The sequence below is a fragment of the Sorex araneus genome, chromosome X (assembly GCF_027595985.1).
Source record: "Sorex araneus isolate mSorAra2 chromosome X, mSorAra2.pri, whole genome shotgun sequence".
Classification (NCBI taxonomy): Eukaryota; Metazoa; Chordata; class Mammalia; order Eulipotyphla; family Soricidae; genus Sorex; species Sorex araneus.
Genome location: NC_073313.1, coordinates 43410050 through 43435342, shown reverse-complemented (window position 1 = coordinate 43435342; position 25293 = coordinate 43410050). Strand labels below are relative to the sequence as shown.

The following is a 25293-nucleotide window of genomic DNA, read 5'->3' as shown; positions in this document are numbered from 1 at the left end:
AAGCTTGGGTTTGGTGATTTCAGCATTGTTAACTCTGTGGTTTGGATATTTAGCTCTATCAATTCATTAACACCACCAATGTACCTATCTATCTCTTCTCCCCTTCCCTCTATTTTTTCTTTCTCCTTCCACTACTTTGGGGACAAGGGTGATTTGGGCATTCCCCCTTCAAACCATTGTATTCCCTCATCCAGTTAACTCTAAATATCACATGTAAGTGATATTATTCTGTTTTTTTTCTTCTTCTGGTTTACTTCATTTAACATGATATATTTCAGTTCCATCATGTCTCAGCAAATTGCATGATTTCATCATTCCTCACAAGTGTATACTATCCCACTGTGTATATATATCACATTTTAATGATCCACTGAGAGATTCTTAGAAACATATAACCTCCAAAAGCTAAACAAAGAGGAGATTGAAAGCCTGAACAGGCCAGTCACAAGCAAGGAAATTGAAACAGTGATAAAGAACCTCCCCCAAAACAAAAGTTATGGTCCAGATGGATTGACTGATGAGTTTTATCAAACCATCAGAGAAGACTTACTGCCACTGATCCTTAAGCTCTTCCAAAATACCAACAAAACAAATCCTTTCTAACAGTCTATGAAAATAAAATTGCACTGATACCCAAAGCAGACAGAGACATTTCTAAAAATGTCTTAGATCAATCTGCTTGATGAACATCCATGCAGAAATCCCCAACAAAATCTTAGTAAATAAAATCCAGCAGCATATCAAATAAATCATATGCCATGATGAAGTGGGATATATCACAGGCATGCAAGGATGGTTTAATGTTTGGAAATCAACATTAGTAGACCATATCAATTAAAGGAAAGATAAAAAATCATATGATCATATCACTTGATGCAGAGAAAGCTTTTGACAGGACCAACATTCATTTATGATAAAAAAAAACCCTCAACAAAATTGGAGTGGGAAAAGCCTTCCTCAATATAGTAAAAGCTATCTATAACAAGCCTGCAACAGATATTATTCTTATTGGTGAAAATTGAAAGCATTCCCACTGAGATCAGATACAAGACAAGGATGCCCACTGTGTCCTCTCTTACACAGCATTGTATTAAAAGTCATAGCAACAGCAGTCAGGCAAGAAAAGGAAATCAAATGGGTCAAAATTGGAAAAGAAGTTAAATTATCTTTTGGCTTTTCTATGTATAATATCATGTTATCACTTGCAGAATACATTATATTATACATAGAAAACCCTAAAGAATTCACAAAAATACTTCTAGAGGGCTGGAGCAACAGTATGGTGGGGAGGGTGTTTGTCTTGCACATGGCCTTCCTTGGTTTGGTCCCTGCCATCTCATATGGCCCCTCAAGCACCACCAGGAATGATTTCTGAGGCAGAGCCAGAAGTAACCCTGAGCATTGCCAAATGTGACCCAAAAAAGCAAAAGCAAAAGCAAAAAAAAGAGATCTTATAAATACAATAAATCGATAAAGCAAAGTGGCTGGCTACAAAGTCAGTACACAAAAATTGGTTCATTCTTATATACAAATAATCAGAGGAGAAAGAGATCAAAAAATTATCCCATTCAAAATAGTGTACAATTCAAAATAGTGCACAATTGCTAGATATGTTCATCCAGTATCTAGCAATCAACATATAAGCTGGGATGTCTATACCATTAAAACTTCAAAACGCTTAAGAAAGAAATAGAAGACCTTAGAAAATGGAAAAATATTCCATACTCTTGGATTGGAAAAATTAATATTATCAAAATGACCATCTTATCTAAACTACCATATAGATTCAGTGCAGTCCCTATCCAAATTCAGATGACATTCAAAGATTTAGTACATAATAAAGTTTGTATGGAATCATAAAAGACTCTAAATAGCCAAAACCATACTGAAAATAAGAAACTGGAGTGTATTTCATTACCTAACTTGAAACTTTACTTGGGTTTTTTAGTGGTAACTATGATTATGCAGGCTTTGGTTTAGTCAATATACAATCCTAAAATAGTTCAGCTTTGTATATATAAAAATGTATGCTTGCAGTTGGGTGAGAATCAGTTTTAAAGAGAAAAGGTGCCATAACAGTGTGCCTGTCCCTTTGTCCTACTAGAAAGTAACAGGAAGACAAGGAAATGACTTATTAGTGGAATGATATGGATAAGCTCTTCCTTTTATTTATTTTTTTGATTGAATTGCCATGAGATATAGTTACAAAGCTTTCATGATTAAGTTTCAGGCATACAACGATTGAACACCCATCCCTCCACCAGTGTACATTTTCCACTACCAATATCCCCAGTATCCTTCCTGCCATTCCCACCCTACCCCACATCATCCCCTCCCTCTATGGCAGTCAATTTCCTTCTTTCTCTCTACTTTGGGGCATTATGGTCTGCAATACAGAAACGAAGAGGCCATCATATTTGGTCCTTTATCTACTTTCAGCCATCCTGAGTGATCCCTCCAACCATCATTGACTTGATGATCCGTCCTCTATCCCAGCTGTCTTCTCCCCCAGCTCTTGATGGGTTCCAGACAGATGCAGGCTTCCAGCCATGGAGCAATCTTCCTGGCCCTTGTCTATACTGTCCTTGGGTGCTAATCTCATGTTATGTAAATTTATATTCCACAAATGAGTGCAGTAATTCTATGTCTGTCCCTCTCTTTCTGACTCATTTCACTTTGCAAGATACTCTCCATGTACATCCAGTTGTAAGCAAATTTCATGTCTTCAACTTTCCTAACAGCTGCATAGTATACCATTGTATAGATGTACCATAGTTTCTTCAACCAGTCATCTGTTCTCGGACACTCGGGTTGTTTCCAGATTCTGGCTATTGTGAACAGTGCTGCAATGAACATACAGGTGTAGATGTCATTTCTACTGTGGCATAAGCTCTTCTTTGGTGGCAATGACTAATGATAAAAAAGAGAAAAGCACCATTGTTTCACAATCATAGAATATGATTTCCACAATATTATTCTTAGAACTAATGCTTTAATAATTCTTTTTTCTTTTTTTCTTTGTTCCTACCTAGCATATATTTACCTCATATCAGGATTGCTTCATGGATCGATCTGGAGAGTATCATCCTGAATGAAGTTAGAGGGAGAGGGAGAGATGCAGAATAATCTCTCTCATGTGCAGGTTATAGAGAAACATAGTAGGGGAATAGCAAATACCCAAAGGCAACAAAAACTGAGAACTGATATTCAGTGGGAAACTTACCCCAGTAGCGGGGGGTGGGGGGCACTAAAACAGTAGCGGAGAAAAGTGGACATTGGTAGAGGATGTGGTGCTGGAGTGTTGTATTCATGAAACCCTACATTAACAGTATTGTAAACTGCAGTGCCTAAAATAAAATTAAAAAGTAGCAGGAAGATAGAGATTTGTTAAATGGGCAGAGAAATACCTGGACGTACCATTAGAAGCACTGTAGAAGCACTGTCATCCCGTTGTTCATCAATTTGCTCGGTTGGGCACCAGTAATGTCTCCATTGTGAGACTTGTCGTTACTGTTTTTGGCATATCAAATATGCCACGGGTAGCTTGCCAGGCTCTGTGTGCACACAGGATACTCTCGGTAGCTTGCCAGGCTCTCCAAGAGGAACGGAGGAATCGAACCCGGGTCAGCTGCATGCAAGGCAAACACCATACCTGCTGTGCTATCATTCCAGTTCTGGAAGGACCATAAAACCTAAAAATTATATGTACTTGATTAGATTGTGTGATAGCAATACATTTGTCAGTGACTTGTTCATTCCTAGTTTGCCATTTTTGATGCATCATTCCCCAAATATTTATTAAGAGCCTAATATCTACTAGGTATGTAATGAGTTTATCTTCTAATATAAATACATATAGTATGTTATAAATATAATACATAATGCAAATATATACTTGCATGTATATATGTGTGTATACAGTTTATGCTTTTTTTATAATATAAAGGTGTAACACTGGATAAGGAAATACTGAACCCATTCCTCTTACAGAATACAAGATTAGGTTTCTGTGAGCCTCTGGCCACATTTTCTTCAATAAAACATAAAGACTTACTTTATGGATGTTCCCTCTTTTTTTTTTCAGAGGGTTTGGGGTTGGGTCATTCCAGTTATATTCAGGTGCTATTCCTGGCCCTGTATCTGAGGAGGCTCCTGGTCGTTCTTTGGGGAATTATGTGGTCCTGAGGTCAAACTGGAGTTTGCCAATGGCCTGCACATACCTTAACCCCTTCTTGCTCACTCTCTCTGTCTCTCTGTCTCCCTCCCTCTCTCATCACAATCTGTGCTTCTTTTTTTTTGTTTATTTTTTTGTGGATTGGTCACACCGAATGATGCTCAGGGGTTATTCCTGGCTCTGCACTCAGGAATTACACCTGGTGGTGTTTGGGAGACCATATGAGATGCCAGGAATTGAATCTGAGTTGACCACATGCAAGGTAAACACCCTACCCTCTGTACTATCGCTTCGGACCCCCATCTCTTTCTTCTTAAAGACAATTTATTTTCATGTATGATGTTAAAGCACAGCAGGTAGGGCTTTTGCCTTGCATGCTGCCAACCCGGGTTTGATTCCTCCATCCCTCTCGGAAAGCCCGGAAAGCTACCTAGAGTATCCTGCTCACACTGCAGAGCCTGGCAGGCTACCCTTGTTCTTCTTGGAGAACCTGACAAGCTACCAAGAATCTATTGCCTGCACGGGAGAGCCTTGCAAGCTCCCCATGGCGTATTCATATCCCAGATACAGTAAAAGATATATACATACATCTCGGAGAGCCCAACAAGCTACCGAGATTATTCTGCCTGCACGGCAGAGCCTGGCAAGCTCCCCTTGATGTACTGGATATGCCAAAAACAGTAACAATAGGTCTCATTCTCTTGACCTTGAAAGAGCTTCCAATCGCTGGGAAAGATGAGTAAAGAGAGGCTGCTAAAATCTCAGGGCTGAGTGTAATAGAGATGTTATTGGTGCCCGCTCAAGTAAATTGACGAATGGGATGACAGTGATGCAGTGATGTATGTATCCCTAAACAGCACATAGTTGTCTAAAAACTTGGTGGTAGCAAGCCAGAGATGAAGTATAGGAAGACACTTGCCTTGCATGCAGCTGATCCCCAATACCACTATGGTCCCCTGAGTACTACCTGGAATGATCTCTGCACAGAGCCAGGAGTATGTCTTGCGCACCACTGGATATGGTCCCCAAACAAACAAAACTGGCTAGTGGGCACCAACTTAACTCTATGGAAGGGGCAGTAGGACCACACTTGTAAAAAGACTATTAGTAGGCTGAAGGTCTGAATGACTCCCTTGTTCATCTTTATTTCTAAAGATAGGAACCTCTTCTAGAAAATTGACTGGCAAGGTCCCAAGTAACTTCCAGGACATGGCACTCATCATAGGCAGAATTTTAGGGCTGTCGTCCAGGACTGGATGCTGAATGCCCAGCAGGAATTAATTCTGGAGCCACATGCTGCTCTGCATTGTCCTGCTTTTTCAGCTCACCAAAGCCTTCCTCCAGCTCTCAAGAATAGGCCAAAGTGGAGCACTGCTGAGTAGTGAATGACAGTCCTCTCCTGTTCTAGGCAGGAGAGAAGAGCAATAACCTTATCAGCTCATGGCCAGAAAAAAACAAAACAATAACTCTGGACTCAGCACTTCTGGCCTTTCTCCTGTTAGGTTAAAAATAGGATCAGCAGCAGTGGGACTCTTTGATAGTTCGCACCCTGAACTGGTAAGCCTTTTTGCTTGATGCATTCAGGGTCTTCCTTCCTTGTATCATGGAGGTATTTCTGTGTGTTCTGTTACATCTCCTGTTTTCTGTTCCTTGGCATCATCTGTATGGTCTGTTTTCTTGTTTTGATAAACACAGCCTGTAAAAATTTCTTCAGAAATAGGCACTTTTGAACTCTTTTATTTCTGAAAATATATTAATGAATGCTATTTTTTAAAGCTAGATGTATAATTTAAAGTCCAAATCCTTTTCCTTAGTGATTTTGAAGGTAATGGTCTGTTGTCTTCTTGATTCTATTTCTGCCATTGAGAGATCTGGTGCCTTTCTGATCCTGATCCATGCGTGTATGAACTATATCATCCCTACTTCCACGCATACTCAGACCCCTACTTCTGGAAATCTGAAAGTCTCCTGGGTCACTGTGTTCTTAGCTTCCCAGTGGTATGTGTGGACATGGCTCTGTTGTCTCTGTTGAAGAGTGTTTAATGGGTGCTTTTACTTTGGGCTATTTGTGATTTAAATTCTTGCATGTTTTCTTGGATTATTCCTTTGTATTCCCCCCCTCCCATTTTCTTGGTTCATTTTACTCTATCATCTGGGGAATTTTCTTAACATTATCTGCCAGCTCTTCTACTGAGTTTTAAATCTTTTATGTGTTTCCTTTTTTTTTTCTTGCTTACATGAAGCTTATTTTGTGTTGCAGTAACATTAGTTTAATACATGTGTCCCTTGTGTTTATTTTTCAAAAGCTCTTGTTTTCTGGAAAATTCTGCTTTTCTTTCATAATTGCATTTATATAATTTTCTTACATAATTGTAATAACTTTCTGAGCATATTAATGATATTGAAGATTCCTTCTTTTGCAGGGGAGGTGCGTGTGGAGAGTCTCCCATGAAGTGCTCAGAGAGCTCAGAGGTTATACCGGTTGTTCTCAGGGAACTATGTAGGGTTGGGGATTGAACCTGGACCCTTCACATAACCAGCATACACTCTAGCTCTTTGAGGTATCTCTGTAGCCCTTGAAGATTTCTTCACTAATTTTCTCTAAATTGATAATCTGTTTGTTTTCATCTTATTTTTTTTCCAAATTAGAGACTTTTCTCCAGCTATCTTAGGAAATTTATTGTCTACTTACAGAGGAGTTTTCTCCATCAGTGGTATTTTGCACCCCCCACCCCACCACCCCAGTGACTGTCTGGGTACATTTTTGGTCATAAAAACTGGGTGAATGACCATTGCTGGTATCTAGTAGAGGCTAGGGGTGCTGTTGAGCATTGTACAGGGTACAGGACAGATGTCCTTGCACCATAAAGAATTGTATAGCCCCAGGTGTCACTTGTGCATGGTTGGAAGTCCCTGTAGTGGAGGGTCTGAAAACTGGTTTAAGAATTCTATTTTGGGGCCACACCTGGCAGTGCTCAGGGCTTACTTATGCCTCTATGCTCAGGGAACCATATGGGATGCTGAGGATCAAACCCAGGTTGGCTGCGTGCAAAGCAAACACCCTACTCTGTACTGTCACTCAGGCCCCCTGATTGAGAGTTCCGAATTGATTTGAACAACGAATTTGGGAGGAACCAACTAATGAGGATGATTTGGTTGAGTGATTTAAACAACTACATCATGATCTTTTGATCTTTCCTTTCTTCTCCAGATAGACTCCCCTAACATTCCCCTCTTGACTGAAGGCTAAATATCTGGTTTATATAAATGGATGGACATGGAGAATATCATGCTGAGTGAAATGAGTCAGAAGGAAAGAGACAGATATAGACTGACTGCATTCCTTTGTAGTATATAAAACATATATACATATAGTAGAAGAATAATATCCATGACCAGGGTAAACAGGGGTTAGGAGGACTGTTCAAGGCTTGGAACTAACCGTGTGTGTGTGTGTGTGTGTGTGTGTGTGTGTGTGTGTGTGTGGCGAGAGGGGGTACTGAGGGTAGGTAAGAAAGAGAAGGGACCAATAGACAATAATAGCTGGGAATAATCATGCTGGACAAGATCTGAGGGTTAAAAATAGGTAAGGTATATTCTTGATAACCTTTCAGTATCAGTATTGCAAACCACAATGCCCAAAAGGAGAGAGAGAGTGAGAAAGAGAGAGAGGAGAAGAGCACCTGCCAAAGAGGGAGGCAGGGGATGAGGATGGGGGTTATAGAAGGGAACCTGGGGAAACTACTGCTGAGAAATGTACACTGGTGGAGGGATGGGTGTTGGAATACTGTATGAAATCCAATCATGAACAGCTTTATAATGCTCTAAAAATTAATTTTAAAAGTTAAATATCTGGTTTATAGCAGTGCCCTGCTGACAGGGAAAGAAACTGGAACTAACTATACTATTTGTTCATTGCTACGTAATCCTGCTTCACATGCAGTACCCACAGCTTCAGCCTTGAGTACTCAGTTCTAAGACCCCATGTGTTTCACTCTCCAGAAAATGAACCTACTTTTTGAATGAAGGCAAAGTAATTACCCAGTGGCAGGAAGAAGTGGAGGATGTCATCTAAGACTGATTCTCTGTAGATTTCATTCAAACCTTCTTTTAGCGCCATATTCCCTTTATCTTTAGTCCCAGTTTGTGGAGCTCCTTGGGGATTTGTGCTGTGAACAGGATTGGTTCTGAACTTCCCTCATTTTCTCTTGTAATTTAGTTCTGCCAAGTATGCTGTCAGTTATCACTACTCCATCTGGTTTCCTATTTCTCAAATTTGATCATTTCTGTTCTCTCCTTTTTTGTTCTCCCAGGCCCCCAAAATTTGTTTGAATTCCCATAAAATCATCTTAGTGAGATTTGAGAGGAACATTAATTAGATGCATTGTACTGGATCGGTCCTATTATTTATCGGTCCTCAAAACCAATATACACCCCATATTCTAGCATAATTTTGCTTAATCCTAGTCTCTTTATATGGCTGCATTTACTTCAGATATCAGAACTGTTCATTTCCTTCCTAGGCTTAACCTTTCTTAACACAAGTAAAAACTAGAGGATATTGTTCTCTGTCTGCCTAGATATACAGCTGCATTCTTTTCAAAATCTTAAGGATGTTATGGCAATAGTCACTTGTAACATATTCTAGTTTAATTGACCTTTTGCTGAAAAACAGAATTCTGCAAGCTGCCACCTGCCACAACTAGAGTCTTCTGCCACAAGCACAATCAATATTCAGTATTCTTAAAGAGTTGAATAATGAACATGCATTTCATCAAATCTGAAATGTCATCAATTTTCTTACCCCATTTTGACTAATACCCTGTCCAGAAGTAGTGAAAATATAAGGAAGATAGTAGTTTCCAATGATGGCTAACAATATTTTCCTTATATAAGTATTCAAGAATTGATTACACAGCAGAATAAAAAAATCTAAGGATGAAATTTCAAGGATCAAAGATTGGTGTAGGCTAGACTAAAACCTTGGCCTCCTGAATTTTTGCTGTACCTTATACTATCATTAAAGTACAAATGGCACATATAGTGCAATATATAGTTTATACACATCTTAGTTCACGACTTCTTACCTCCCTCTCCCCATTTTTTTGTTTTTGGGCCACACCTTGTGGTGCTCAGATAAAATTTCTGTACTCCTGGCTCTTCATGCAGGGATCACTCAAGGAGGGGCACAGGGGACCAGAACGAGTACTGGGGGGATTGAGTTCTGGTTGGTCTTATATAAGGCAACCACCCTTCCCATCATGCTATGTGTCTGGCCTCCATCCAATCCCTTTTTAAGGTCAAAGACCAATTCAGATTTTTCTCATAACTTGCCTCCTTCTGACCTGTTGACCACGTAAAAGCTGTTGAGTTCAGCTAAAATAGTAGAAACTGTATGTATCCTCATTTACACTTTTATCAGTTTTCGTTGAGTGGCTTGATTAAATTATAAAAATTAACTAGATTTCAATCTCTTTTTAGTATACAGTCTTTTTAGTCTACTAAATTTGATTCACCTTTCCTAACCCCCAGTGGCAATAAAGGACAGACCCTTGAAATGCTTTGCCTGTGACCTGTCTTCAGTTCATCACTAGTTCATTAGTAAACACATGAGTACACTCATTTTCTTTGCCTCGAATTGTGAACTTAGCACAAAGATTAGGGACTTGATTCAATTTGTATTCAAAGGTTTAAAATCATTTATGGGTCTCAGCATTCCCTTTTCTTTCTCTTCTCCCTAGTTTTCTTAACTTTACTATTCCTATAAGGGAGGGAGGGGAGAAACTGGCTTCTTCCTTACCTTTGTTCAAGCAGGGAAAAGTTTTTAAAAAGAAAGGCTTGAGGGGCTGGAACAAGAGCTCAGCGGGTAGGGCATTTGCCTTGCACGTGGCCGACTGGGTTCGATTCCCAGCATCCCATATGGTCCCCTGAGCACTGCCAGGGGTGATTCCTGAGTGCAGAGCCAGGAGTAACCCCTTTGTATCTCCAGGTGTGACCTAAAAAAAGCAAAAAAATAAAAGAAATGCTTGATTACCCATGAATAAGCCCACAAACAGATCTTGGAAAATTAAAAAAGATGTAGTGAATTGAAACACAATGTGTGTGTGTGTGTGTGTGTGTGTGTGTGTTCTGTTTCCAAGGACTTATTTGTGGACAAAAACCAGTTAAACTAATCATTTCATAAAATTACTTGCTTTTGTTAGGATAAATAATCACAAATAAGGTATCCAAACAGAGAATGAAAATTGTTGTGGGAGTCCTACCTTTCCTTTGTTATATTGTCTTCTCATGGAAGAAAATCTTTTGACTGTTTTTGATTGTCAAAAAAAGATCCTTATTGTGTGGAACTCTGAAAGTTGTCTCACTGCTTTTGTTTTGTCCAGTTTAGTTTTATAAGGTTGCTTGAAGAGAAAGTATTGGAGCTAAGATGAAGTTGATGTCCTCATGATGGCATATTGAAATCAACTAATTCCTATAATTTTAGACAATGTTTAAGTCTTAAATTCTTTTCTTGTCCACTGATTAAAAGAAGAAAGAAAAACCCATACTTGCAGTCAAGCAGTATTACACAAGTGTACTAGGTATAAATGAATGTTTCTCAACCTTTTCCCAACCAACCTTGACCTCCTTCCAACTTTTTTCTTTTCCTTACTCCATTTCACCTACCAATTGCCACCCTAGAGTCATGCCTTACAATATCCTGGGGGCCCACAGAGGGTCATAGGACCATAAGTTGAGAAACATGGCTATAGATAGAACTTTTCTCTATCTGCTAATATAACCACATGTATCCAGATGTACTATTTTTATTTGTAAAAGCCAATGAGTGTGTTTTATTTTTCCTGAAGAGAGATAAAGTGATACGTATTTACATGTACACTTATGTATGTTTGATACCTTAAATTATACTAGCCTTCAAACAATCTACTATATTATATATTACATTCTGGATTATTGATTCAAACATGTCTTTGGATTTGTTTTAGCTTGGACTCATATTTAATATTTGATAACTATTGCTCACAAGGAATTATAATTTGCATGTATGTGTGCTTAATGTCTGATCATAAGCATTTATCAATAATCTCAGTTGATTTAGTTTTATGGCCATTATTGAGAGCCATAAAAATTAAAAATATCTAATTTTCTACTATACTTTTTTTTAAAGTAATGTTGCACAAGACCATACATACGTATGGGTAAGGGTATAATTTTATCCCCATGCCCACCACCAAAGTGGTAACATCCATCCACCACAGTCCACTGTACCCTTTCAACTCACTACGCCACCATTAGTCACCTCAATTGTATAATAGGCATCTAAGGGTTTCTTTTCATTGGACACTGTCTCTTTCTTTGTTTCTTTATAGTCCGCATATAAACAAAATTATAGCCATCTTTCTCCTTCTGACACTTGCTCCATCAAGTGTCATCCATTTTGTCACAAGAAGCAAGATTTCATCTTTTCTTATAGTTGTGTATATATACATCATCTTCTTTATGCATTTGGACATTTGGGTTGTTTCCAGATCGTAGCTATTGTAAATAGCACTGTAGTGATGATAGGCATTCACATATCTTTTCAAATTAGTGCTTTGATGTTCTTTGGATAGATACCTAGAGATAGACTTGTTGGAGCATATGGTAAATCCTTGTCATTTTTTTCCCCACATATTGTCATACTGTTTGCCATAGAAGCTGTACCAATTTATATTCCCACCAACAATGATGAGAGTTCCTTTTTCTCCAAATCCCTACCGGCACTTGTTTCTGGCCTTGATCATTGTCACAGAGGTCAAGTGATATCTCATTGCCATTTTGATTTGTTACCCTGGCAGCCAGTGATTATTTTTTCATATGCTTGTTTGCTCTCTATGTGTCTTTTTCTGAGAAGTGTGTGTTCAGCTCTTCTCCCCATTTTTTAATGTTTAGTTGTTAGATTCTGTGCCTACTGTATAGATCTTGAATAGTAATCGTTTGTTAGATATATAGCATGTGAATATTTTCTCACATTCGGTGGGTTGTGTTTTCATTTTAATAATATTCTCCTTTGATGTGCAAAGCCATTATAGTTAAATGTAATCTTTTTTTAAAAAATTTTGCTTTTATGTACCTACTAATGGAGTAAAATCACTGAAGATACCTCTGAAGCCAACATGGGAGTGTTTTGTCTATATTTTCTTTGATGTATTTTTGAATTTGGGTCCAATATTGAAGTCTTTAATCAATTTTGAGTTAACATTTTGTACAGGGTGTGAGGCAGTGATCTCATTTTATACTTTTACATGTGGTATCTAGATTTCCCATGCTCATTTGCGGAAGAGAATTCCTCTGTTTTATGCTCTAAGCATCCTTGTCATAAATTAACCGTCAGACTTCTTGGAGAGCCACCAATTTAGACTGAGGGCCTAGTAATGAAATGACTAGCCCAGTAGCTCTGCTGGTAGAAATAACTTCCTTTTCTTTGGTAGTTGAAAATGATTCTAATTTTGAGGAGGGTTGAAGGATTTCTCTGTGATTTCAAGTGAGAACAGAGAAGTTATTGGATAGCAGATTACCAAAAATTTTGTTTGTGAAGTGTTCAAGTCTTTTACCCAGATTTTATTGGATTATAGAGATCTGTATTTGAAGAATTTTTAAGAATTTTTTTCTTTTATTTTTACCTAAATGTATTACTTCATATGCCTTCTTTTCCTCATGATTTAACACAATATATTGAATTTTAATGGGGAAAAATGTGCAAGAAGGCAGTGGAGCCATAGCTCAGAAGGCTGAGCACGTGCTCTGTATGTGGGAAGCCCTGGCATTGACCCCAGAATCACTTCATGTTAGCTTGAGCACATAGTGCATCACTTAAGTACAGAGCTTGGGGTAGCCCCTGAGCACTAGTGGGTTTGACTCCCAAACAAAACAAAATATTGATAGAATAAATGGGAAAATATTTTTTTCAGTAGAGTTGATAGCAAACAGTTGTAGCTAGAGAATGAACGAGACATGGAAAGAGGTAGACAGGATTGAGAGATATTTGAAATAAACTGAGTAAGTCTTACATGATATGTGATATAATTTAAGTTTCAAGTTCAAAAGGTAAAAATATTGCCACTCTGGTGGGTTTTTTTAATTTCAATTTTGAGATATGTATAAACAATTATGCTTATTTTCTTTCAGCATAAGAATCTATTGAGAATTTTTTAAAAAAAAATATTTCAGGGGCCAGAGACATAGTACAGTGGGTAAGACACTTGCCTTGCATGCAGCTAACCGAAATTCACTCCCTAGCACCACAGGTGGTCTCCCGAGACATGCCAGTAGTGATTTCTGAGTGCAGAGTCAGGAGTAAGCCCAGAACATAGCTGGGTATAATGCAAACACAAAATGATCATAAAATAATTTCAGATTACACATTTGGTTTTTTTTTCTTTTTTGCTTTTTGGGTCACACCCGGCGATGCACAGGGTTACTCCTGGCTCTGCACTCAGGAATTACCCCTGGCGGTGCTCAGGGGACCATATGGGATGCTGGGATTCGAACCCGGATCAGCTGCATGCAAGGCAAACGCCCTACCCGCTGTGCTATCGCTCCAGCCCCCAGATTACACATTTGTTTTCTGTTTCTCTGGCTCTATATCTAAACAGTGAGTTACCGCTACGTTATTACAGAAAATTATGTGACTTTATAATTTTTAAAATTATAGCAATAGCACACGTGAAATATCAGCAACATGTTGAAAGGAAGTAAGAGCTTAAGAAAATCAATGAATTAAGGTGAATTTGTTCTTTCTTTTAGGGGACCCTTCAGTGTTGTGCGACGATGTATCAACAGAGAAACTGGCCAGCAATTTGCTGTAAAAATTGTTGATGTAGCCAAGTTCACATCAAGTCCAGGGTTAAGTACAGAAGGTAAGAGATGGATTTCAAGTAAGTTATTTGATGTCTGGCTTTATTTCATCTCCAAATTCCATTTACCAACCTAACCTTCATCTGGGGGTGGGGAAGTAGAATCTATGATGTAGTGGGAAATGGGCGGAGACAGTTTAATCTGTATTCAAATCTGTCACAATTCTAGACCATATTATTTGAAAAATAGGTCATCTAAGATTGTTAGAGGCCTGTTTATTTACTAGGAAGAAAATGAAATCTGGACATATTTTTAGGGTCTAATTTTGAATTCTATCATATGTGATATGGGATGGAAAGGGGGGTAGGAGAAATAATGGCAAAGATGTGATAACAGATTCAGAAGTAGTTAAGATTAATTTTCAGTTCTGTAACTTACGAACTTCAGGATTATAAACTAATAAAAATACAGACTACATTTGATATAATTCACAGTTGGTGTATGTGGAAATTTGAAAGGTTAGTAGTATAATTAGGACTTGGAGAACTTAAAATTTGTTTTAAGACATGGCTAATCATTTGTGTTCAAACATAAAGAGTATATAAATATTTAAAATTTATTTTAGTTTTTTTTTTCTTTTTGGGTCACACCCGGCGATGCACAGGGGTTACTCCTGGCTCATGCTCTCAGGAATTACTCCTGGCGGTGCTCAGGGGACCATATGGGATGCTGGGAATCGAACCCGGGTTGGCTGCATGCAAGGCAAACGCCCTACCCGATGTGCTATCGCCCCAGCCCCCTATTTTAGTTTTTATTCATAGTTTCATCAAACCACAATTTGTATATACTCATATTTCAAATCACACATTTATTTTTCTGCTTCACCTTCCTTCAAACTTTTGAATATTTTATAGTCTAATAAAAATTCTTTTTTGTTAGTCCTTCTTTAATTATCAAGAACAATGTAGTTGATAGTTTAAATTGGAAATGCCAAGGCATAATAGTTTCTTTATGTTTGATCCACTTACCTTTGGGAAGTATAGGTCCATGTACTATGAGCTCCAAGTTCATCTAAATTAACAGATGTTTTTCAGGATCATTGCTTTAAATTATTCTGTAACCTTAAGAATTGTTATTATCTGTTCACTAATTGTAGAAGATGCTTAGAAGTTGCTACTTACAAATACTTCCTGTTCTTGAAGACTGGAGTGGTAATGCAGCAGGTAGGGCACTTGCCTTGTATGAAGCTGGCCTAGGTTTGAACCCCAGCATCTCATATGGTCCCTAAAGCACTGCCAGAAGTAATTCCTGAGCACAGAGCCAGGAGTAATTCCTGATCACTGCTGGGTGTGGCCCAAAAACCAAACCAAAACAAAAAGAATCCCTATTCTTTAATCTTAAAAATATACGTAATATTTAGAGGTTTTATATCTTACGGTTTTAACCTCTGTAATTGTCCTTGATGACTTTTGAATACAAATTGTTTTTATAAATTTAGAAAAATTTTAAATTTGCTTCTAAGTGGATTTTATAATTAAATTATCTCCCAAATACTTTCAGCTGCATTTAAATTTAATAAGCTGTACTTGACTTTCTGTACCTCAATTGTCAAGCAATAAAGAAACCTTCCTAAGTACAGACATAATTTTGTATAAATCTACCTTACTAAATATATAGATTATTGAATATTTATTTCCCTTGAATGTTCTGATATTGTTGATGAAGATAATAAAATTCCAGTTTAAAATGAAATTTTAAATCAATTACTCTTGTATCTATATTATTTTGATCTAATTCTAAATCTCTCCAGGCTAAAGACATTTTTCAGGGAGACAATTACTTTCTCATTTGGCTGAGATTGTTCATTATAATTTGTTCAAGGGATCCCTGAAGCTGTAAACCTAGACTGCCAGGCTGAACCAAGGCAAGGAGTCAAATACCAAACTTAACTATTTTTTAATTTTTTATATTTTTTAATCTATGGAATTTATTTCATTTTTAACTATGTCAGTATTTTTTCCTGTTTGCTTAGTGCATTCCTATTCAAATGCATTATTGAGTAAAATAGATTTTGTAAAGGATCACCTGAGAACTTAACATATGATATTTATTTTGTTCGGTCAATATAATACGAAGAAAAAGAGAACTTAAAGTTGAAGAGTGCCCAACCATCATTTGTAACACTATAGAAATGTGAAAATTCTAATTGAAAACTTACAAATTAACTTTTGAAGTTAAGTGTGCATATTAATTGGAGACCAACTGTACATGTTTTAATATTTGTAAATTCTCATTGTTCTATTGAAGTAAGATACTATAATAATTTGAATATCTATTCTATTTTTGTCATTAAAATAATAAATTTCATTTTAAAAGATTTTTTCCAGTCTGCAGAGTATTTAAGAACTCCTTAAATTATAAGCAGAATTATGTATACACATGTTCATTTTCCAAGGAAAAGAGTCTGTGGTTTTTATCAGATTTCACGAAAGACACATTATTATTTTCTGTGGTTCAGAGTTATCATATGTTTGAAAAGTGAAATTGATTTTAAGATTTTAATTAGTATACATTTTGTTTCTTATTCTTCCAAACCACTAATTAAATTTGACTTTTTTGTTTTAGAAATAGGTATTTTTACAACACATTCCACAAATTCTCTTTTATGGAAATATTTTTTAATCATCCTTTTAGCCATTTTATGGTAACAAGCAATATGAAGTAAATTGTGAGCCTGTTACAGGGGCAGGCTCAAGGGGTAGACGGGGAAAATGGAGACAGTGCTGGAGGGAAGGTGGCAGTGGTGGTGGGATTGGGGTTGGAATATTGAATGCCCATAACAAATGCATCATGAACAACTTTGTAAACCACAGTGTTTAAATAAAGTGGGAAAAATGTAAAAATAGGTATTTTATTTATTCATGCAAATAGTTATAAAAATTAAGGAATGTAAGATGTATAGAATTAAAAGCTGAATTATCAACTTTGATGAGGTTCTTGAAAGAAATCAAATCATGAAGTACATAAAATGACATTTCTATTAAATGGAAGCTGGATTAATATTAGGATATTCTGCTGGAGGGATGTTTTATACTTATGTACAGAGTTTTCATTAATAAAATTACATGCTACTACCCCCAAGGTACATTACAGGACCCCCAGGGGGCAGTATTGCCCACTTTGGAAATTGGAACTAAAAATACTATCCACAATGAAAGAGAAAACCCAAGTAAAATTATAAACCAACTACACCTAACAAACACCTATAGAATATTCTGTTCAACCATAAAATAATATACATTCTTCTCAAGTACACAGAACATTATGTAGAATAAACTGTATATTAGTCTGTCAGAGATGTCTCAATATATTTAAAAGGTCTGAAATCATATAAAGGAAGTATGTTCTCTGGCTACAACAAAAATGAAATTAAAAACAGAAGGAGCTTTTGGAAATCACAAATATGTGGAAATTAAATCACACACATAATACTGATTAGTCAGTAGGTCAAAGAAATTTGAAAGAAACTTAGAACATACTGAAATTAGAACATTATTGGAAACAAAAACACAACATACCAGCATTTATTGGATGCAACAAAGGCAATAGTTAGAGGGACATTTACTATTTAAATACTTTATGTTGAAAAAGGAAATCTCAAATCAGTGACCTAATCTTCCACCTCATGAAGATAGAGGAAGCTGTACTGAAAAAAAGAAAAGAATAAGGACTGGAAGAGTAATAAAATGAAATTGGGCATAAGAGTATTGAGTAACCTTTATCTAGACTGATGAAGGGGAAAAAGAAAAAAATTAAGACTGGAGACATCGCTCAAGGCACCAAGCACATGCTTTGCATGCAGGGGGCCTTGGCCTTAGTATCTCTGGGAGTAACCCTCAAACACTGCTGGGTGTAGTCCAGAAAAACAAAATGAAAAGAGATGACTCACTATAATAGAATCAGGAATGAAAAGGGAAATTTTACTACTCACATTTGGGGGGTTGTGTCATCAGGCCACACCCAGCAATGTTCAACAGCTTACTCCTAGCTCTGTGCTCAGGGATCACTCCTGGCAGTGCTCGGGGGACCATATGGGTTGCTGGGAATTGAAACCAGGTTGGTAACATGCGATGTAAATGCCCTACACACCATACTATTGTTCTTGCTCCTACTAATCACATTTTAAGATGATAATATTTCCCCCAAGTTGATCTACACATTCAGTAACTCCCTATCAAAATATCTATCAACACTTTTGTTTAAATTGACAAACTGATTATAAAATTCACATACAAAAGCAAGGGACTCTAAAATGTCATAATAATCTTGGGACTGAAAGGCAAATTTTGATAATTCATTTATGGATTTCAATATTTCCTGCAGTATATCAGCACACATAGTGTGATAATGGCAGAAAGACTGTCATATAGATTAATGTAATTGATGGGCTAGAGAGATCGCTCTAAGGGCAGCAGTGCATGCTTTGTATGCAGGAAGCCAGAATCAGTCCCCAGCATTGCATGAATCCCCCAAGCAGTGAACTGGGCATTGCCCCTGCACGTGTAGTAGATTAGTGGAATTAAGAGTCTGGTAATAAGTCATAAAATTGTAGCCAAGCTATTTTTCACCATTAGTATAGAAACTATTCAATGGTGAAAGAATGGTCTCTTCAAAAACAGTGGCACTGGGGATGTGGGGAAACTCGGTAGCTAAACATGCCTACCTTGCAAGAAGAGAGAATGAGTTTGATCCCTGGTGCATCCCACATGCATTAAACACAATCTCAGCAGCTCTGGTTCCTGGGACCCCAAGATCTGCATTGTTATCACAAACCTATAGTTTCTGATGCATAATGGGGTGTGTTCAAGCACTGCAGCCAGGAGTAGGATCCCTGGAAATCATATGTGTGAGCACCACAACTAACCTGTATGACCTCTGCTGAGCACCACAACCAGCTATGTGTAACCCCAGGTCACTGCAACAAGAGCAGCAGCAAAGGGTATGGAGGGAAAGCGGGTACTGAGAGAACTGGGCCAAAGTATGAGGAGGATACCTACCAGAGAACAAAACAAAAAAATAGGAAAATATTTTTTTTAAGATTCAAACATAGAAAAAATACTGAAAATGGATAAAAGACCTAAGTCTAAACATTAAAACTATAGAAATTTTTAATAGAAAGTGGCATAAAGCTTCATGAACTTGGCTAATACATAGTTTGAACTATAAAACCTAAAGCACAAGCGGCCAAAGAATGAAAGTGGATGCATTGGATTTCATCAGAATTTCAGCCCTTGTGGCATCTATCAAGAAATTTTGAAGAGTAGGACATATGGCTTAAGAGCAACAGTCTTCATGTAACATGCAATGAAAGAGCGGTTTAAAAATGAGTGATGTCGACAAGGAGCAGAAGATTTTTGTCCAGAAGTGCTTCATGAGGAGACAAGCACAGGACTAGGGCAGAATCTCCATGGTCTGTATGGGTGAAAGGCTTGATAAGTCTCTGGGTTCACTTACACTTACTTGCCCATGAGGGTAAAGGAATCACCTTCGGTAAGGAGCTACCAATGGAATCTTTAGAGAATCCCAAGAAGTACATCCCTGTAACAAAAATACCCTGTTTCCTTGATGTTAGTGCTGTTCTTGCTGACATTAAGAGTAAAAGGGCAGTGTTGATAGTGTCCCTCAAAAGAGCTACTGATTAATAGTTGGCACCACCTTATATATTACAAAACAAGGGTCTTATAATTTTTTAAGGATGTGTACTGCAATTAATGAGTGATAGTTTGCACCACCCTATTACAAAACAAGTGTCTTATGATTTTTTAAAGAATGTATACCACAATTAAGTTATCAGACTCACCAGAGGAAATCTCTTCTCTCTCCTAGAACAGAGGAATAATCACCTATGTTTCAATTTCTGCTAATTATCCTGGTAAAGGAAAAGGCTGAGGGTCAGGTGGCAGTGTCCCCTATTACCTTTTTGGTCTTAATTTTCAAAATTAATTAAAATTCTGTGAGCCTAAAAAAAGTCATACAAACCCATAATGGAAGAAAATATTTGCAAGTCATGTATGTATCTGATAATCCAAAATACATAAAGAATTCTTAATACTGGAAACTGGTCCAGGAGGATTGCCCCATAGCTGGAAGACTGCTTCATGAGCAGAGGGGAGAAGGCAGATGGAATAGAGAAGGGATCACTAAAAAAATGATGACTAGAGGAACCAGTTGGGATGGGAGTTGCATGCCGAAAGTAGATAATGGACCAAACATGTTGACCTCTCAGTGTCTGTGTTACAAACTATAATGCCCAAAAGTAGAGAGAGAGTATGGGGAATATTGTCTGCCATAAAGGCAGGGGGAGGGTGGGAAAGGGGGGATATACCCGGGATATTGGTGGTGGGGAATGTGCACTGGTGGAGGGATGGGTGTTTGATCATTGTGAGATTGTAACCCAAACATGAAAGCTTGTAACTATCTCACGGTGATTCAATAAAATTAAAAAAAAATAATTCTTAATAGCCATAAACCAAGAGACAGGTCAGTTAAAAATAATAATGAGTTTGAATGGACATTTCTTCAAATATTTACATGGTCAACAGACATGTCAAAAGATCCTCAGTAGCATTGAATTAGGGAAATGGAAACAAACCACAGTGAGATACCACTTCACACTCACTAGGATGGCCATACTCAAAGAGACAATAATTAATTTGGCAAGAATCTGAGAAAATGGAGCTTCATACATTGCTGACAAGAAAGTAAAATGATTTACAAAAAAGTAAAATGAGTTACAGTTGGAAGCAATTTGGCAGTTACTCAAAATTTAAACATGAAGGTTAATCCATAGGCTCACATTTCCAATTGTAGGTATATAACCAAGAGTAATTAAAATATATGCTTGTGCAAAACCTGACAAACAAATTTTTATAGAAGAAAAAGTCTTTTGATAACACAAGTACATGCAGAAAAAGAAACTTTTGAGAAAATCCAGTACCTATTCATGGCTTTATGAAAAACTCTCTAGAAGCTAGAAATAGAGGGAAATGTTAAGAACAACAAACCCTAAACTAATACGATACTTAGCCATAAAAAACTATATGTCTTCTGGGGCTGGAGCGATAGCACAGCGGGTAGGACGTTTGCCTTGCACGAGGCTGACCCGGGTTTGATCCTCGGCATCCATATGGTCCCCCAAGCACCACCAGGTGTAATTCCTGAGTGCAAAGCAAGGAGTAACCCCTAAGCATCACTGGGTGTGACCCAAAAAGAAAAAAAAGAAACTATATGTCCTCTCCATACAAAATGGAAAGAAGACAAGACTATCTTTACTCTTGTATTTTATTGACGTCCTAGCTAATGCAAAAGACAGAGTAAGAATGTAAAAGCTGTTGATTTATGAGAAGATAAAGCTATCATTGTCAGGTGATGAAATTGTTAATGTGAAAAAGCCTAAATAATTATCAGCAACAAAAAAGCTTCAGGGTAACAAATAATGATAGCAAGGTCAGGCCATAAGTTTAATATACAGAAGTCAGTTGTTTTCTATATACCAGCTATAAGTAATTGAGATTAGAAATTTTAAATGCAGCACTATTAAGGATACCAAAGATATTGACCTACTTACATATCAATTTAAGAAAAATATATGATTTGTACCCCAAAAAGACATGTAAAAGTGATGAAAAATCAAAGATAAAGAAAGCAAACAAAGATAATTCTACATTTGTGGATAGGGAGACTGAAACATTTTTTCAGTTAGTTCTTCTGTTGATCTTTTGATTCTACACAATTCTGTCAAAATCGTAGCAAGAGGGCCAGAGAGATAGTTCAGGGGTTAAGGCACATATGTTGCATGCATCTGAGTCCAGTTTTAATTCCCAGCACCACATTTGGTGCCATGTGTGCAGATAGGCGTCACTCCTGAGCATGAAGCCAGAACTACCTCCTGAGCACAGCTGGGTGTGTTGGACTAAACTAGGAAGTGAGGATACTGCAAACTGATCCTGTCAGAGTTTATACAAATGGGCAAAATGACCCAGAAAATCTACGATTGAAAACAAAGTTGGTGAGTTTGACAGTAACTTGAATTCATTACTTAAAGATGCCCATAGTGTGCTATTTGTGAAAGAATAAACAAATCAATAAACTAAAAATGAGATCCCAGAAAAAGATACATACAAATACAGTCACACATGTTGCTTAATTAACATGAGAAGTATGTCTAAGTGATTTAGTCATTGTGAATCCTAGAATGTACTTATAAAGGTCTAAGCTATATGATGTTGTATGTTGGTACCACCATTGTACATGCAATTGTAATTGAAAGGTTTCTAAGCAACATGACTATATCCGATCTTTAACAAAATGGTAGAGGCAGACCAGTGGAGGGGGCATGGGGGGAGGGAATGGTCTTTTCAACAAATGGTACTTGAGCAACTTTTCATTCAGATGCAAAAAAGTATATCTCTATAGACACAGACCTTCTATCTTTCAGAATATTTTATTTAAAATATAATTAAATTATTCCTTTTATAATGAGAACAAGGCACATATAACCATCTCACTATTTTTATTCATCCTAGTGCTTAAGGCCAGTACAGTAAGACAAAAAATGGAAATATGGTATAGAAATGAGATAGAAAGAAGTGAAGCCGTTTCTTTTTGTACATGACATAAAAAGCTATATTTAAAATTCTAAGGTTCTACACAAAAGAAGCTCCTTAAACTAGTGAGTTCATCAGTGATTTGAGATGAATATATCAGAATCGATTGTATTATTGTATCCTCGCAAAGAAAACCTAGAAACCACAATTTAAAATATACTGCTATTTGACATTCCTTAACATATAGTTTAAGGCATAAATTTTTCAAAGCATGTGCATGCCCTATATGGTGAAAGCTATAAAACTGATGAAAAAATCACGGATCTAAAATAAAATAAAAGATATACTTTGTTCTTGGATTAGAATATTCAGCATAGTAAAGTTAGCATTCCTTCCCAAGTTTATGGATAAGTGTACTCCAATTTCAATTAAAATGCATGAGGAAAGAAGTTTCCTCATGATCTGTACACTCATCAACTAATAGATAATTAACCCATAAAATTCTGAGGGTACAGGCAAAAGCCTTTTCATCTAAGTTTTTGGTTGCCAAATAATCCAAGTTGTTCTGTATAGACAAATTGATTAATGTAACTGATAGCATAATCAAGAACTGTCACTTATTTTCCTCAGGAAACATGAATGTTTAATGGGTTTAATTTACATAGGAAATTTATGTTCATTTTGTGGAATGATTATTCCTAATAAATCTAGATCTTCTCTTTTGCATGCACAATTTGCCAAAACCTTTTATTCGCAATTGTGTTTTCTTAGTGCCATCATTTCTTCCACGATAGTATACATTTGAAATGGTTAGATATAATCAAATTTCAAGACATTAAGGCTTATACTTCTGTTCAGTTTTGTCATATAGAAATCATAAATTCTGAAATACTTTTTGCTATATTTTTGTCATTTGTTATTTTGGGACCACACTCAGGAGCTACTCCTGATTCTGTGCTCAGGGAACCATGTGTTGCCGTGGATCGTCGGGCCCCCGAGCTCCTGCTTGGGAAACTTGCTCTTCAGCCCTTTGCGCTATCTCCCAAGCCAAACTAACATACTTTAAAATTCACTGCTGTTTCACACGCGGCCGACCCGGGTTTGATTCCCAGCATCCCTTATGGTCCCCTGAGCACCGCCAGGAGTAATTCCTGAGTGCAGAGCCAGGAGTAACCCTAGTGCATTGCCGGGTGTGACACAAAAAGAAAAAAAAAGTTCACTGCTGTTTTAATTTATCAAGCTTTAGTCCATAAAGTAAATCTTTGAAAAAAAAGTTTTCCTCCAAAACTTTTGGAGAATCAATGGATCATCCTTTGTGCCATATCTTATACAGATGAAATAAGTATTTAATTTTATTTGTGAGTTATCTGATAATCATTTTGAGCATTGATGTTAACTAATTATAGTTCTCGTGACTAGTTGAATCCCTAAAATTTGTTGGTATTTTTAAATGTATATTTCTTATAGTTCTATGGTGAAGGCAGAAAGGATTTGTAGTGGAGAAATTTAAGGAGGAAAAGTTATTTTCTAAACTTCCAACAAGTGAAGTGATTTTCAATAAAAGACATGACTAGACCAGAGTAGTCAGTTTAATTACTATATAGATCACTGAGTTATAGGTTTCTAGAAGTGGAGGGATCCCATTAGGAATTTGTTGTATTTTTAAAGAAAAGTTTCATATAGAAAATCATGTTTCCATCTATCCTAGGCAATAACTTTTAAGGGCTACTTTATCAAATTACCTTGACCATCTTTGACTTGTTTTCCTTATGCCATTTTATATTGTGTGTGGGACTGAATACAACTCTTTGAAGCTGAAGAGCCAACTTTGAAAAATGTTTTCAAAAATAAATGGGATTACATTAAACTAAGACAGTTTTGCATAGCAAAAGAATCTCAGACTAAAATTTAATGACACAGCATTGAATTGGGAGGAAATACTTGTACACCATATCAGATAAAGGGATATATAGAGCCCTCACTAAGCCCAACTGTAACAGAAAACAATACCCCACCAAAAAAAAATAGGGAGTGTAGATAATCAGTTTCTAGTATGGTCAGCCAGTCGGTACATGAAAAAGTATTTGTCATTTGTTATCAGGGAAATGCAAATCAAATTGACAACATGATATCATCTCACACCAGTGAGAATAGCGTATATCAAAAAGACCAGAAACAACTTGTGCTGGCAGGGAGGTAGTGAAAAGGGATTCAACTCATTCAGTATTGGGGGGAAGGCCCTCTGGCCTATGGAATATAGAATTGAGACTCTTGGGAAAATAGGAATAGAGTTTTCATATAACCCAGCAATTCCAGTTTTTGGCATCTGTCTTAAAGACGTATGCATATCCATGAACATTGCAGTACTAAGTATACAGTAATGAGGATATGGAAACAACCCAAGTATCCAATGACTGATGAGTGAATGATGAAGCTTTGGCATATATACACAATGGAATACTACTCAGCTATAAGAAAAGATGAAATCACGCAGTTTTCTGCAACTTGGGTGGAACTGAAGGGCATCATGTTCAGTGAAATAAGATAGAGGGAGCAGGACATATACCAGATTATCTCACTCATCTGTGGTATATAAAAAAAACAGTGAGTGAGGACAACCCCTAAGCCCTATTGCAAAACTGAGCTTACCAAGCAGTGGGGATAAAGCTCAGGAGG

General features: G+C 37.0%; 1 protein-coding gene across 13 annotated transcripts in view; it reads left to right on the top strand.

The window, feature by feature from the left end:
* CASK (calcium/calmodulin dependent serine protein kinase) overlaps positions 1-25293 on the top strand; it is a 454745-nt gene that overhangs the window by 87393 nt on the left and 342059 nt on the right. For 7 of the 13 annotated variants that reach the window (XM_055123473.1, XM_055123468.1, XM_055123465.1 and 4 more), the window contains exon 2: positions 13961-14073. In XM_055123473.1, coding sequence (XP_054979448.1) covers positions 13961-14073 — 113 coding nt within the window. Of the gene's footprint in view, positions 1-13960; positions 14092-25293 lie in introns of all 13 variants that reach the window. The other 6 variants (XM_055123462.1, XM_055123464.1, XM_055123472.1 and 3 more) reach the window with 1 other exon arrangement.